This window comes from Glycine soja, chromosome 14, assembly GCF_004193775.1.
Source record: "Glycine soja cultivar W05 chromosome 14, ASM419377v2, whole genome shotgun sequence".
In the NCBI taxonomy this organism is placed as follows: domain Eukaryota; kingdom Viridiplantae; phylum Streptophyta; class Magnoliopsida; order Fabales; family Fabaceae; genus Glycine; species Glycine soja.
The window spans coordinates 10,449,557-10,462,945 of NC_041015.1; the positions used below are offsets into that span (position 1 = coordinate 10,449,557).

General features: G+C 36.2%; 1 protein-coding gene across 1 annotated transcript; it reads right to left on the reverse strand.

Moving 5' to 3' along the window:
- Positions 1 to 9,176: 9,176 nt before the first annotated feature.
- Positions 9,177 to 10,963, reverse strand: LOC114383754 (transcription factor BEE 1-like). Its single transcript, XM_028343485.1, has 6 exons — positions 10,575 to 10,963; positions 10,209 to 10,326; positions 9,969 to 10,034; positions 9,804 to 9,872; positions 9,597 to 9,674; positions 9,177 to 9,308 (listed from the first exon to the last, which is right to left on the reverse strand). Exons 1-6 carry the CDS (start codon positions 10,949 to 10,951, stop codon positions 9,216 to 9,218), a joined length of 801 nt encoding a protein of 266 aa, XP_028199286.1. The 5' UTR covers positions 10,952 to 10,963; the 3' UTR covers positions 9,177 to 9,215.
- Between the last annotated feature and the right edge of the window lie 2,426 nt (positions 10,964 to 13,389).

Below are 13,389 nucleotides of genomic sequence, written 5' to 3' on the forward strand. Positions count from 1 at the left end.
AGGAAAGCAACACAAGAGCAGACCTGCTCTCCAAGCTGGTTAGCACAAAAAAGATCGGGCCCTTTAAGACTATCATCCAGGAGACACTCCAAACTCCCACCATAGACACTAAAGAAGTTATGGTTGGAGAAGAAGAGGAACCTGACTGGATGACCCCCTACAAGAATTTCCTAACTCAGGGGGTATTACCATCACACGAGAATGAAGTCCGATGCTTGAAATGGAAGGCCAACTACTACATCATCCTTGATGGCGAGCTATTGAAAAGAGGGTTGATAGCATCCTTGTTAAAGTGCTTGAACAACCAACAGACAGATTATGTCATGAGAGAACTCCAGGAAGGAATTTGTGCTCTCTATATAGGGGGACAATCCCTTGCAACAAAGGTGGTGCGTTTTGGCCACTAGTGACCAACACTCAAGGCAGACACTCTTGACTTTACAAAGAGATGTAGACGATGTCAGGAGTTTGTAGACATTCCGCGCACCCCTCCTGACAATCTCCATAGTTTGAGCTCCCTTTGATCCTTTGTCATATGGGGAATAGACATATTGGGACCACTGCCAAAGGCCCCAGGAGCAGTCAAATATTTACTAGTCACCATAAATTACTTCACCAAGTGGATAGAGGCAAGACCACTCCGGGAAATCAAGACCAACAAGGTGGGGAAGTTGACCTAGAAGCACCTCATATGCAGCTATGACCTCCCATACACTATTGTCACCGATAGCGGCACCCTATTCAAAGCTCAGACCTATGAAAACTTCTTGATGAGGCTAGGCGTCAAGCACCTTGTCACCTCTGTCGAACATCGTCAGACCAATGGCCAGGTAGATGCAGCCAACAAAGTCATCCTCTAGGCCCTACGCACTAGACTCGACAAGTCTAAGAGCCTATGGAAAGAGGAACTCCTCAGTATACTCTAGGCCTACCACTATTCACCCTAGAAAGCAACCAATGAAACTCTTTACTGACTCACATATGACACAGATGTCATGATTCTCGTTGAAGTTGGGGAACCGTCAACAAGGAGATTGTTGTTCTAGCAACAAAAAAGTGAAAAAAAAAAAACATGAGGGTAGAGCTCAAGACAACAGACGAAGTCCAAGAAATGACAAAAATCAAAGAAGAAGCTACCAAGCTCCAAGCAGTAAGGAGATACAACACAAAGGTTCAACCACGAGCCTTTCAACCCAACGATCTCATATGGCGAGTCCGAAGCGAAGCTAGAAAAGATCCCTGAGCGGGAAAGCTTAGTCTCAATTGGGAAGGCCCATTCATGGTCACAACAAGCCTAGACAACAGAGCGTACAAACTACATGAACTATTCCTCTTCATTTTCATAATTTTCTTGTGTCTTTAAGACAGGTACATCCATGGTTGTAGCTCCACAGGCTTGTCAAACCCAAGGTACGTCCTTGGTGAGTCTCGCCAAAACCCAAGACAAACAATTCCCTGGTCAATTCTCCTTACGCATCACATCTCTAGTACGTGCCACTCCACGAAGTAACATGTATGCAAGAGCAAGTCATATGCACTACACATACCAGGCTCGTCAAACCCAAGGTCCACCTTTGGTGAGTCTCTCCAAAACCCAGGACGGATAATTCCCTAGTCAATTCTCCAAACGCATTACGTCTCTATTATGTGTCACTCCATGAGTGGCACGTACGCAAAAGCACACCACCACGTCTCTAGTACATGTCACTCCACGAGTGACACGTATGAAAGAGTATGTCAGCATGCCTCCAATATGTGTCACTTCACGAGCAACATGTGTGTAAGAACACGTTAGCATATCTCCAGTACGTGTAATGCCACGAGTGACACGTATGCAAGAGCACAATACTACGACTTCAGTACATGCCATTCCACGAGCGACATGTATGCAAGAGCATGGCACATGCGCAACACACACCAGGCTTGTCAAACCCAAGGTCTTCCCTTGGTGAGTCTCGCCAAAATCCAAGACGAACGCGTCCCTGGTCGATTCTCCAAAGGCTCACCAAACCTAAGGTCCACCCTTGGTGAGTGTCAATAGTTCACCAAACCCAAGGCTCGTCCTTGGTAAGACTCAACGCAGTTTGATAACTGCTAATTATGAGTATATTTTAGGGTTAAATTATATAGAAATTTGTAATTTTTCTCTCATAATTCTTCCTTTTTGAGAAAGTAATTGTTAAATTAATATAATTTAAGTTTTTATGCAGAGAATATTAAAAGTGAGGAATTTATGATACTTAGTGAGTAAAATAAAGTCCAAAAAAACAAAATACTTTAGGAAAGTAGGGATAATTAAGGAAAATGGGCTAATTAAGGAAAGTAGGCTAATTCATAAGCTCGCTTAGCTAAGCTAATATGCACTTATAAAAAAAAATAAGAGAGAAGAAGGAAAAACCACACAGAAATTCCAAGAGAATACAATTCCTTATAGAAGGTAAAGGCTAGAAGAAGGAGAAGCAAACATTATGAGTCATTCCTTCCCTCCATTCCCTTTCTTATCTTTTCCCCATTTGCTAAACATTTCCCTCTTGCAATTATAAAGCCTCCATGACAATGAGAAACTAAACCCCCTTTGTTGGGAACTTGGCAGCCAACTACTCTTGATGTAATTTCTCATCCTATCTATTTATAAATATTACATTTGCATTATCTTTTTTTGTGTTTAATATTAGTGCTTGTGGTTTGGTCACCCATTTGCATGGTAAGTTTTAAGGGTAGCATTGGGAAACATTATTTTCTAATAGAATTGGAAGAGGGTATCTAAATAAAGTCATCACTAGGGATAGGTTAATATTTGTTTAGCCTGTTATACATCTATATTTTTAATGTAATTTACTATTTTAGCTATGCAAAGGGACTTGGGAGAGAAAATAGATAAATTAGACTCTTTCATGCGAGGGGCCAAAGTTAGAGTATACTAATAGGTGCTTGTGTAAATTGGAATAATTATAAATAGAGAAAAATCATCAACATTATATCAAAGAGTAGCTCTGGTAGGCTAAGTTTCGAACATTCTCTTATTCTGAATTTAACTTCTATAATAATTGGTTTTCTTCTTTTTTTGTCTTTAATTAATTAATTTAAATTCTTGTTTAATTTTTCCTTTTTATTTAATTTTCTACCAATTTAAATTACTGTTTTTCTCATAACTTTTTCAAATCAATTTTCTTTAACTTCTTTTACTAATCAAATATTCATCTACCTAAGTACAAACACAAAGTCCCTATGGATATGATACTTAGACTTCCATTTTAACTTTACTAGGAATTGGTGCACTTGTCAATCCATCAACATAGCTCTATAGGCTTGTAAAAACCCAGGGCAAACAGGTCCCCAATCTAAGGCTCGTTAAACCCAAGGTTCACCCTTGGTGAGCCCTACTTTTGCTAATTTTCATCTCCACAGGAACCCAAGGTACGCAAGGTCTACCCTTGACAATCTTTCCTATTCCTAACTCTTATCTGTGTAGGAGTACAAGAAATAAAAAATCCAAAGTCCACCCTTTGTATGCACTCCTGGGAAACCCAAGGTCCACCCTTGGTAAGCAGTCACTCAAAACCCAAGGCATCCCACTTGTTCCGCTCATTCCTCAAGAACCATGTTGACAACAACGAAAGGTCCAGGTTCCACAAGGCTAAGTAAACTACCACCAAACTTGTTGGCAAGACCTTCAATCAAGTGAAAATCACATTATCTCCTCACAACCATCAAAGAAGAAGCTCTGCAGGTCAAACTGACCTATCACCAGACTGGTCAACAAGACCTTCAACCAGGTACAAATCACACTAACTCCTCACAAAAATCAGAGGAGAAGCTCTACAAAGCGAAAAGGAAGCACCACCGCATGAGTGACAAGACCTTTAATCAGGTTGAAATCAGACCTGAGGTGATTTCATCTACCTCTTTACTTCATGCAAGACCACCAAGGCCTTCCTTCCTACATCACCAAGGCCTTGCCTCCACATCAACAAGGTCCTTCTTCCTACGCCGTCAAAGATTTCACACTCACGAATTATTCATACTACCACAAGTAACAGAGGATTGCATAGACAAAGGCAACTACATAACATACACGCAAGGCAAAATTCATCAACAAATAAAAGCAAAATCATTATCAAAAGAAGAAGAACAAATTATCATAATTACAAGGCCTATGTGACCAAAATCCAACAACGAAGAAAAGAAGAAAATAAACAAAGCCAACCTAAACAGTGGCATCACCGCCTTGCTCCTCAACACCCTGCTCCTCACCGGCCTCCTCCTTAGCAACAATATCTTCCTCGTCAAGTAGAACACCATCTTTAACGTCCTTGAAAGGGTAAAAAAAAAACACAAGTCAAAGTCCTTGGAGAAGAACACAACCTTCCTGACGACCTTTTAAAAGCCTTTTTCATGTTGTTCCATAGCCTCCTTCTTGTACATTATTAACTCCTCTTCAAGCTCCTTGTCGGTCTCCCTCTCCTTAGCTACCCGTAGCTCGGACTCCTCCAGCTTAGACTCCGACTCTTTCAGTTAGGCCTCTAAATCAACAACCACCTTGGTAAGCTCATCCCTCTCCACTGCAATGTCTTCCACCTTTCTAGCCAAGTTCTTTTTCTTTTCCATCAAGCCTTTGCAGCATGCGAACAGTTCATCACTGTCCAACCTTGTGTGCAGCAACTTGAACAAGACACTACCAACCTTGGAAGATAGTTGGCAGTTTGACCTGACAGTTTCAGCGAAGACAACAGTGGCATTGGCTACCTTGGGGAGCTCTTGTCTCCAAATCGTGTGAACAATAGCCCTTCACTTGGCGACCTCTGTTTCCAAGGATGCCACCTTGCATAGAGCCTCTTGGTGTTGTTGTTTGTTCTCCTTTAGAATCGCCAAACTTCTCTGGAGGAAGACCTTGGCATAATCAATAGCGTTCTGCACCCCAACTGACTGATTAAGGTTTTTACCAAAGGCTGACACAAAACCAGTCAAGGTTTTCTGCTCCGGCTTGTAATTTGCACCCCACAGTGAATCAACTTTGCTGGAAGTGATCCAAAAAGACATGGGGGCAAGAAGAGGAGGAAGGTGACATCGTCGCCAACACAACAGAGGGTGGAATCGGTGGAGTTGAAGAAGGAGGCGGCGACATCACAAGAGCACTAGTGGTCATCACACCAACACTTGGCATGGATGTGGCAACGGTGGATGAAGACACCACAATGGAACCAGCTGAAGTAGCCGATGCATTAACTCTAACAGCAGTAGTAACCTCCTGAACAAGTTCGACAAGAGGAGGTGGAGGAGTAGAAGTGACAAAAGCAACAACAGTGAAAGTAGGAGCCTCGACAGCCGCTGGTGTCGGAGGCACATCTTGCAAACTCGGAGGGTGACCTGAACCAAGCATCATCCCTAAAGCTTGCCTCAGGGCTCAAAGGCTCAAGGGGGCCCTCGACTTTTTATGGTTTGACGCCCTAACGCCTTTATCTCGCTTCCTCTTAGCCAAAACAGAGGAAGGGGCACTAGGGGCAACCTCATCAACACCAACAACAAGGTCAACCTCACTAGCAAGTTGACCCCTTCTCCAGTAGTAGGGGGGACAGTGGACGGTGGTGCAGTCTCACCAGCAGGTCCAGCCTGCTTCATAAGAGGCCTCCAAGCGAAATCACCCACAATTCCTGCAAAATAAGCAACAACAAGGCAACAAATGTCAATTCAAGTCACAATGCAGTTCAGACACAAAGAAGGAAGATAAGACAAGGTAAAACATTTACCATATAAGGAAGCAGGAGGATCATTCGTCAAAGGAAGAGACAGGATGGCCTGCATGTCCAACGAGGTCGGCAAGTATTCCAAAATAGCTTTATCGACCCTCTCCACAAGGGTCAACAGATACTCGTCAAATGACTTGAACTTGGTGAGGTCAGACTGCCAGTAGAACGGGAAGTGGGGCACCCCATCCCTGTTAAACATAAGAGGCAAACCATCACCCACGACATCAGTAGCCAGGACCTTGAAGAAACGGTCCTTGAAGGGGTGAAAGACGTTTGAGTCAAACTCAAACAACTTCTTGGACATGTTGTTCAAGGAGAACCAACCAATCTTGCCAGTTAGCTTCATCTAGAAGAAAAATAGGAAGACTGGCACACTAGGCCGGATGTCGAAGAAAGGGCACAAAATCTCAAAGACCCTCACCATGGCCCAACTGTTCGAGTGATGTTGGGAAGGAGCCACGTTCAAGTGCTCAAGAAGAGCACACTGAAAACCGATCAAGGGAAGAATGAGAGCCAAGACCTCAAACAGACATATGTACATAAAGAAGAAGGGCGAATTGTCCGACGCCATGAGGAGACACCCTAAGTCCCCATCACGGGCAGGAATTCAATTATCTACAAAGCCACACATTATCTGTAAGTAACAGTTATCTATTAGCTTTTATTTATAAGTTATACATTATCTCTAACTTTATTTATAAGTTATTGGCTATCATCTACAAGCCGATAATTATTTGCATGGGTTGTAACAACCCCTAGAAACAAGGACTCACAGCTCCCACTCACTTTTATAGGTACTAGATTCCCTCATACTCCCTGGACATATCCAACACACATGCACACCTGCTTGCATACTCGTTTATACATACTTTCTCTTATTCTCCTAACTCATATATATACTCACTTGAGTGTCGGATTCCTTTAATTTGTAAGTTCTCACTTTTATCCTCCTAACAAAGATCACTCTCAGACGTGTGAAGTCCAGGAGTCTACCTTAGTCACATCTATCCTAACGTCGTTCCAAATTTTGATAAGTATAGATTCTCATCGTGTGTGAAAATTTTTCGAGTCAATGGCTATCACAGTTTCACAAGTAAAATTTATCTTCGATTCAATCAATTTGAGAATATTCGTGAGCCATGACAAGACCAAAAAAGCTAGCATATTTGGACATTATAAAAAATTAAATTAAATCTCAAAGAGCTAGTATATTTTATATATATATATTAAAACACCTATTTGTACATAATATTTTTAAAACTTGAGCTCCACTGATTTTCTTCAACGTAAATAAAATTGTTTTAAGTCCAACTTACTGTTCAATTGTGAAACCGCAGCATATAATTAACAATAACTAATATTAATTTCAAAAGAACAACTATAATATAAATCAAAGTTTGTCCTTTTAACTTTTTTATAGCTATAGCAAAACATACAAAAAGAAGAAATTGTTGTCTTTAGAATTTTAATAGCTAGAGTCATATGATCAAATGATATGATACTAAATTCATTCTTGATAAGATGAGCAGTAGAGGTACAATTGAACTCATTACGGAACAACAAAATCTATGAGAGCACATGTAACCAAAATATAATCACAAAAGTAATTAAGAAACATTTAGAAAAACCAAAATGAAAGATTAAATATTTTAACAATTATTTTATATAGACTACCATAAATAGTAAAAGCACAAAAAAAGTTTGGACAAATAGACACGTATGGAGAAAAATAATAACCCAAAACTAACATACATTATCAGTGTCTAAATAAGAAATATTGTAACTATAAATCACATTTAATGTCTTACTATAAAAGGACTACATACATATAGACAAATATTGTGCAAAAAAATATATTAATAAACTAAAACTAAAATACACAATAATGTATAATCATAAGATATCGATCCACTGACACTTGATTGTTGCTATTTAATCAATAACCTTAAATTAGAATCCCGGTATATATTAAGAGGTTAGGTGATATATTCTCTTGGTGCCACACTCTTCAGGAAAGTAATCAAGTGACTGATGCTTTATCTCATTTTGCCAAGACTATTATCAAGGATATCGCATTTTTTATTTTGTGTCTTCTTTCATTTTGAATATCGTTTTGGCATATGGAAGTTTTACAGCGTTTTCTCGTGGTTTTTAATACTTCTTGGGGGCGGGTTTCTTCCCCTTGTTTCCAAAAAAAAAAAAATATAGATGAAAAGTTTTGCCAATAATCTTTTACCCATTTTGAACATGATTATCTCTGAGGATGATACTTATGGTCTACAAATATTAAATACGCACAGTTACATATTTATAATATCTTAAATTTAGCATTTTAATAATAAAAAAATGAAATCAAACAATGCAAACACGAATATCACTCAAAGAAAAAAGGCAAAACATGTCTTTCTACCCGTATGTATAAATATATTAAAAATATAATGTTACAAGTGTAAACATACATAATTATACTTTTTTTTCTGAATCAGCAAAAAAAAATATTGATGATGGTACAAGGAGTGCATAACCCATATGCAAATGAAGACCAAAGACAGCTAGTTTGACATGTTTAACTATACATAATTAAATTAAAAGTAAAATAAAATATACTGTTTATTCACAGTTCATATTTGTTTGCATTATTTTTTTTTAACTAGAGAGATTTAATTTTTTATTTATTTGATACTCAACTAATTCTCACCCACTTGACCTATTTTAAGATAAAGTGTCCGGTTGTAATTTTACATCCAAGTTAAAAATCAGATCCCATACATTAATTAAGAAACTCAAGTATCAAACCAATGGTGCCAATACTTTTGATTTTTTTTCATTATTTTGAGTAATAAGAATCAAGAACAATTTTACTCCCAAAATCATAAAAAGATATGCGCCTTTTCTATGCGGAAAATGAAAGAATCCTTGTACTCGCATGAACTTTAAACTTTGACGTGTAAATATATCCAACAAGGTTGATCATGAATGGATAGTCAGTAGTCAGTAATTAGTGCAAATACTACTATTATTCTTGCTGAATAATACATTATTGTTACAACAGTTACTGGCTATTGCAAACAAATTAAACAAAAATAAAATTAGGTTTTACATGCACAGTGGCAATTAATTCCAATTATTGTTTGATTAATTAATAAGTAGCCTACATGCACATATTTTGGTCGTATAGACAGAAATACATCACAGATTTTTTTTTCTTGTTATTTATTTTCCCTGTATGATTGTTGTTACTTGTGCTATGATTATTGCTGTATATGTATTTCGCAATATATGGTCAAATCTGCAAGTACTGCAACCAACCACTATTCCACAAAAAAAAATTATGAAATGTAGGCTTTTTTTTTATTTATTTATTAACTTCCATTTCAAATTGATCTTTGTAGAAAGTAAAAGAGAAGATGAAATGTGATCTCATGTCTTGTATTATAGCTGCTGAGTAAAACATATCCAAAACTGAAGTCAAAGGTGCCATGTTTGTTGAAAGAAAGAAACCCCTCCATACCCTTCTCTCTTATACATGCCTAACTCTTTTGCCTCGGATGCCCTTGCTCTCTGCCATGAACAGATCAAATAAATAAATATAAGCTACCATGAATTTGAGCAGCAAATGGCAATTAGTCATACCATTGTTGCTTTTTCTACTAACTAGATTATTTCATATTCACCACCTCTTGCATGACCTTATTCTTATCCATCACAATAGTTTACATATATGTGAATTGAGAGGTTTCCATGCTCATCAATTAATTACCACACACACCAGAATGAGCAACCATTCAAACCAGCATATAACTTTTTTTTCCCTTTAAATGAGACCATGAAAATTTTACAAGTAGATACCTGCATTGTTTCCAAAGCATCTATCTCGGAATTGAAGCCATAAAAGGTACTTGGTGCAGTAAGCTTCAAAGAAAGGAACTGCAACAAAAGCCAAACTTGAGATGGTATTAGTATTAAGGCCGTGTTAAAAGTACCTTTTCCTAACAAAAAATGAACTATATCAGTATATCTTCTTCTCTTCTTTTTGACTTTTGATCTCTTAATTACCTCTACTTGATGCTGCAAGGACTGCGCATAGTTTATGATTTCATCCAACATTACTGCCATACCCATTGTCTGTAACCATTAATGAAAATTAAAATATAAGAGTTTGGTTCATGTGGTTAGAATTAGACACAAATTGGAGCTTTTATAAAGGAAAAATGTCTTTACCTTGTAACACCCTGGAACAATATTCTGTAAGTACCTCAATTTCTCATTGATTTTCCCTCTTCTAACCTGAACAACAATAAACGATACATAAATTAAACATGTATTAGTCAACGTTCATCTCACAAATTCTCAATCAAAGAGACAAGAAAAATAGCTAAAGTGATTGAGTGTATTCATATTTGATTGTTTTATTTTTGCCTTGGCTCGAAGAAAATGGAGTTAGGAATTATGTATACACACCCTTTCTGCTAAATTGCGACTATCGGTAGCTTGACCACTTCTAGCCCTGACATTAACCACTTCCTTTGCCTTCTCCTCTTCTGTTACATTGTTTTTCACTCTCTTTCCTCTTCCAGAACTCTTCACATAAAATAACAAACCAAAGTCAGTCTTGCTCTTGCGTACAATTTATTTTTGTATCAACCACAAGTTTCCTCCACTAGAGGTAATCTTGTTCAACTGGTTAAATTAAAACAACTTCACATCAGTTAATCTAAGCGTTCGGTGCTCTCTTGCATACAATTTTAAACATAAATATCCAAAACAAAGCATGCTGCATGGAGAAGAAAAGTGAAAAATAGTAGAAGAAAATTTACATGTTTGAACTTGTTTCCACTCTCAGAAACTTTAGGAGTTGAGTTTACTGAACTGGTCTCAGGAAGATCCATTGATTTCCTCTTTTTACCTTCATGGATCTCATTTTCTGCTTGGAAAATGGGGAGGGAAATAGGAAGTGCATTATTGTGGTTGACATGATTGAAGAGAAAAGGAAAATCTTCTTCCAAGTTTCCTGGAAACTCAGGTTCTTGGGGGCCCAATAAGAAGGTGTCAAAGGAGAAATAAGGCATCAAGTTTGAGTTGTCTAGAACATATAATTGGTTCATCCCTATGAATTGGTTTAGGAGTTCCATGCTTGGATCAATGTCCAAGAATGGAAATGAGGAGGGTCCAATTCTTTGCAAATTTTCTGTGAATTCAGCCATATTTGTTTTTAAAATGACAGATATTGATCAAGAGTAGGGTTTATGAGGTGTTTTAACTGGTATGGTATTTGGATAATGTGGGTTACACTTGTTCTATTATTTATAATGTGAAATTGTAGCTACATTGGTGATAGGGGTCATTCTGAGGTGGCCACGTGGCACCTCAATGCTTCTGTGGTTGTTTGTTCCCCTGGTTGGCACCTTGCACAGGGAAAAATGTCCAATATCAATTACGGACCATCTTTTGTGAGAAAAGCACACCTAGTTTTGGAGCTTATAGACTTTTTAATTTGTGTTGTTGTATCATTCAATTTTTGGCTGTAGTGGGAATTGGAAAAGTGCACTTGTTTAGTGCGGAAACATGGCCTTGGTGCAGAATCTTCCAAAATATATATGGCCTTTCTCCTTCCTTATTGTATGTGAGCACCATAACTTGCATTCATTTTTTCCTGTTTATTATCTTTTAATATTCAGACTTTAGAACATTTAATCATTTCCTCCAGGACACAGAGCCAGAGTTCCATAAGAGGAAAGGGGGGCCAGGGGCCAATATAAAAAATTAAAGTCAATCCAGTAAATATGTCATCATATAAAAAAATCATAATTATATATTTTAAAACGTTAATTACATGACTAATCTATAAAAATATTTTTTGCGGGCCATCAAAATTTTCTATATCTACGCTAACCTTTTTAGCAGTTTTTTTTATCTTAAAATAAATATTTTTATTAACAAAAATCAGTGTAACAAGCATTATTTCGACATGATAAGATGATAAAAATTATTATCTATATTAAAATTTAAAAATATATATATACTATTAATTAATTATATTATAAAAATTTAGTAAATCTAAATGGATTAAGATATTCACCATGTTATCTTTTACTACAATAATAGTTAACAACCATTTAAGAAAAATTACTCTTAAATTGTTGAAAGGTATTATTCTTCTCATACCTTTCAACAATTTAGATATTATCTTTACAATGAAAATTATAAAAAGATACTAAATTATTTTGACAAAAATAATAAAGAAATAAATGATACAAAGATAATATTACCTACAAAATCATATCCAACCAAATACAAATAATTAGTTTGATATTTTATTATAAATCAAATTTTTTATTAATATATTATAATCAAATTAAACTTAATACAATGTATGAAAAATAAAAGACTAGTAAAAAGAAAATAACCCTTTTTCCCATATAATAATTAAAAATCATATTTCAAGGTCTAAGTGGTAAATCAATCTTCTAGACAATGTCTCCAGATCAAGTCTTGTGAATGAAAATAAATATAATTCTTTGGAGAGACTCAATCAAAGGTGACCAATTAGATTCTCCTAGGAATATTAATTATTATCAAGGTCATTAGAAACTTTGTACTAATAACATGATAATAAAAAAAATACTAATTAGACCTCAAAAAAACAAATTCACCTCAAAATGATCATTCTATCCGTTTAAAGTTAACACATCAATTTTTAATCGTCACAAATTATATTTTCTCATATTTTTGTCTTTCTTACTCTCTTCTTCTCCCTCCAACTGTTTTGGCCACCAAAGAAGGGTGAGGGGAATCTCCCAAACCCAAATCTACAAAATCCAACTTCAAATAAACTGTTTAATCGTGGCTTCCTCCAAGTTCGTGTTTTATCCAACCCAAACCATCCCATTATAACGCATGATCATAAGATAACTGACCAAAAATGTCATTTAATTTTTTTCCAAAATTACTTTTGTCATTAACACGCTTCTTTCTCTTCTACAAGAGATAAGAGTATTAATAGTTTCCTAGTGTAATTAGTTGGAGTTATTTTATTCTAAAAAATAATTAATACAATAGACATTATGGATAATCTTATAAAAAGAAACAAATGTCACTTTTAATTTAAGTCTTATAAATAAGAATAACATAAAAGTATTTGTTCGATTAATTCATGTAAAACCTATGCAAGTGTGAAATATATAAAAAAACAATTAAAATTAAAATAATTAATAATTAATTTTAAAATAATATATATTATTATTTAAAAAATATTATAAATTATTTAGCTAGACTGATTATAGAAATAATTCTATTCATTAAGAATACTTCTGCATCTTGTTACAAAATGTGGCAAAAAATCAGCAGATCTATTAGTTGATCTATGAGAAAAAAATAAAGAATCAGGAACAATGGTCCACAAGTCTTGAGCAGTCCTGAATGATACCATTCCAAGGTTTTTTTTATTCTCTCGTAAATGTATCTATTTCTCAATACAAAACCTGTTCCATTCTAAACATAGTGTACTAATCAAATTGATTGTTACCTACGTCACTAATCACTACGCGTCACTGTATTTGCAGGCATAAGAGAATTGCAGCCATAAAATCTATAGCATAACATCCAATGATTTCCGTCTGTGCCATTCACATGCGTTACTTCA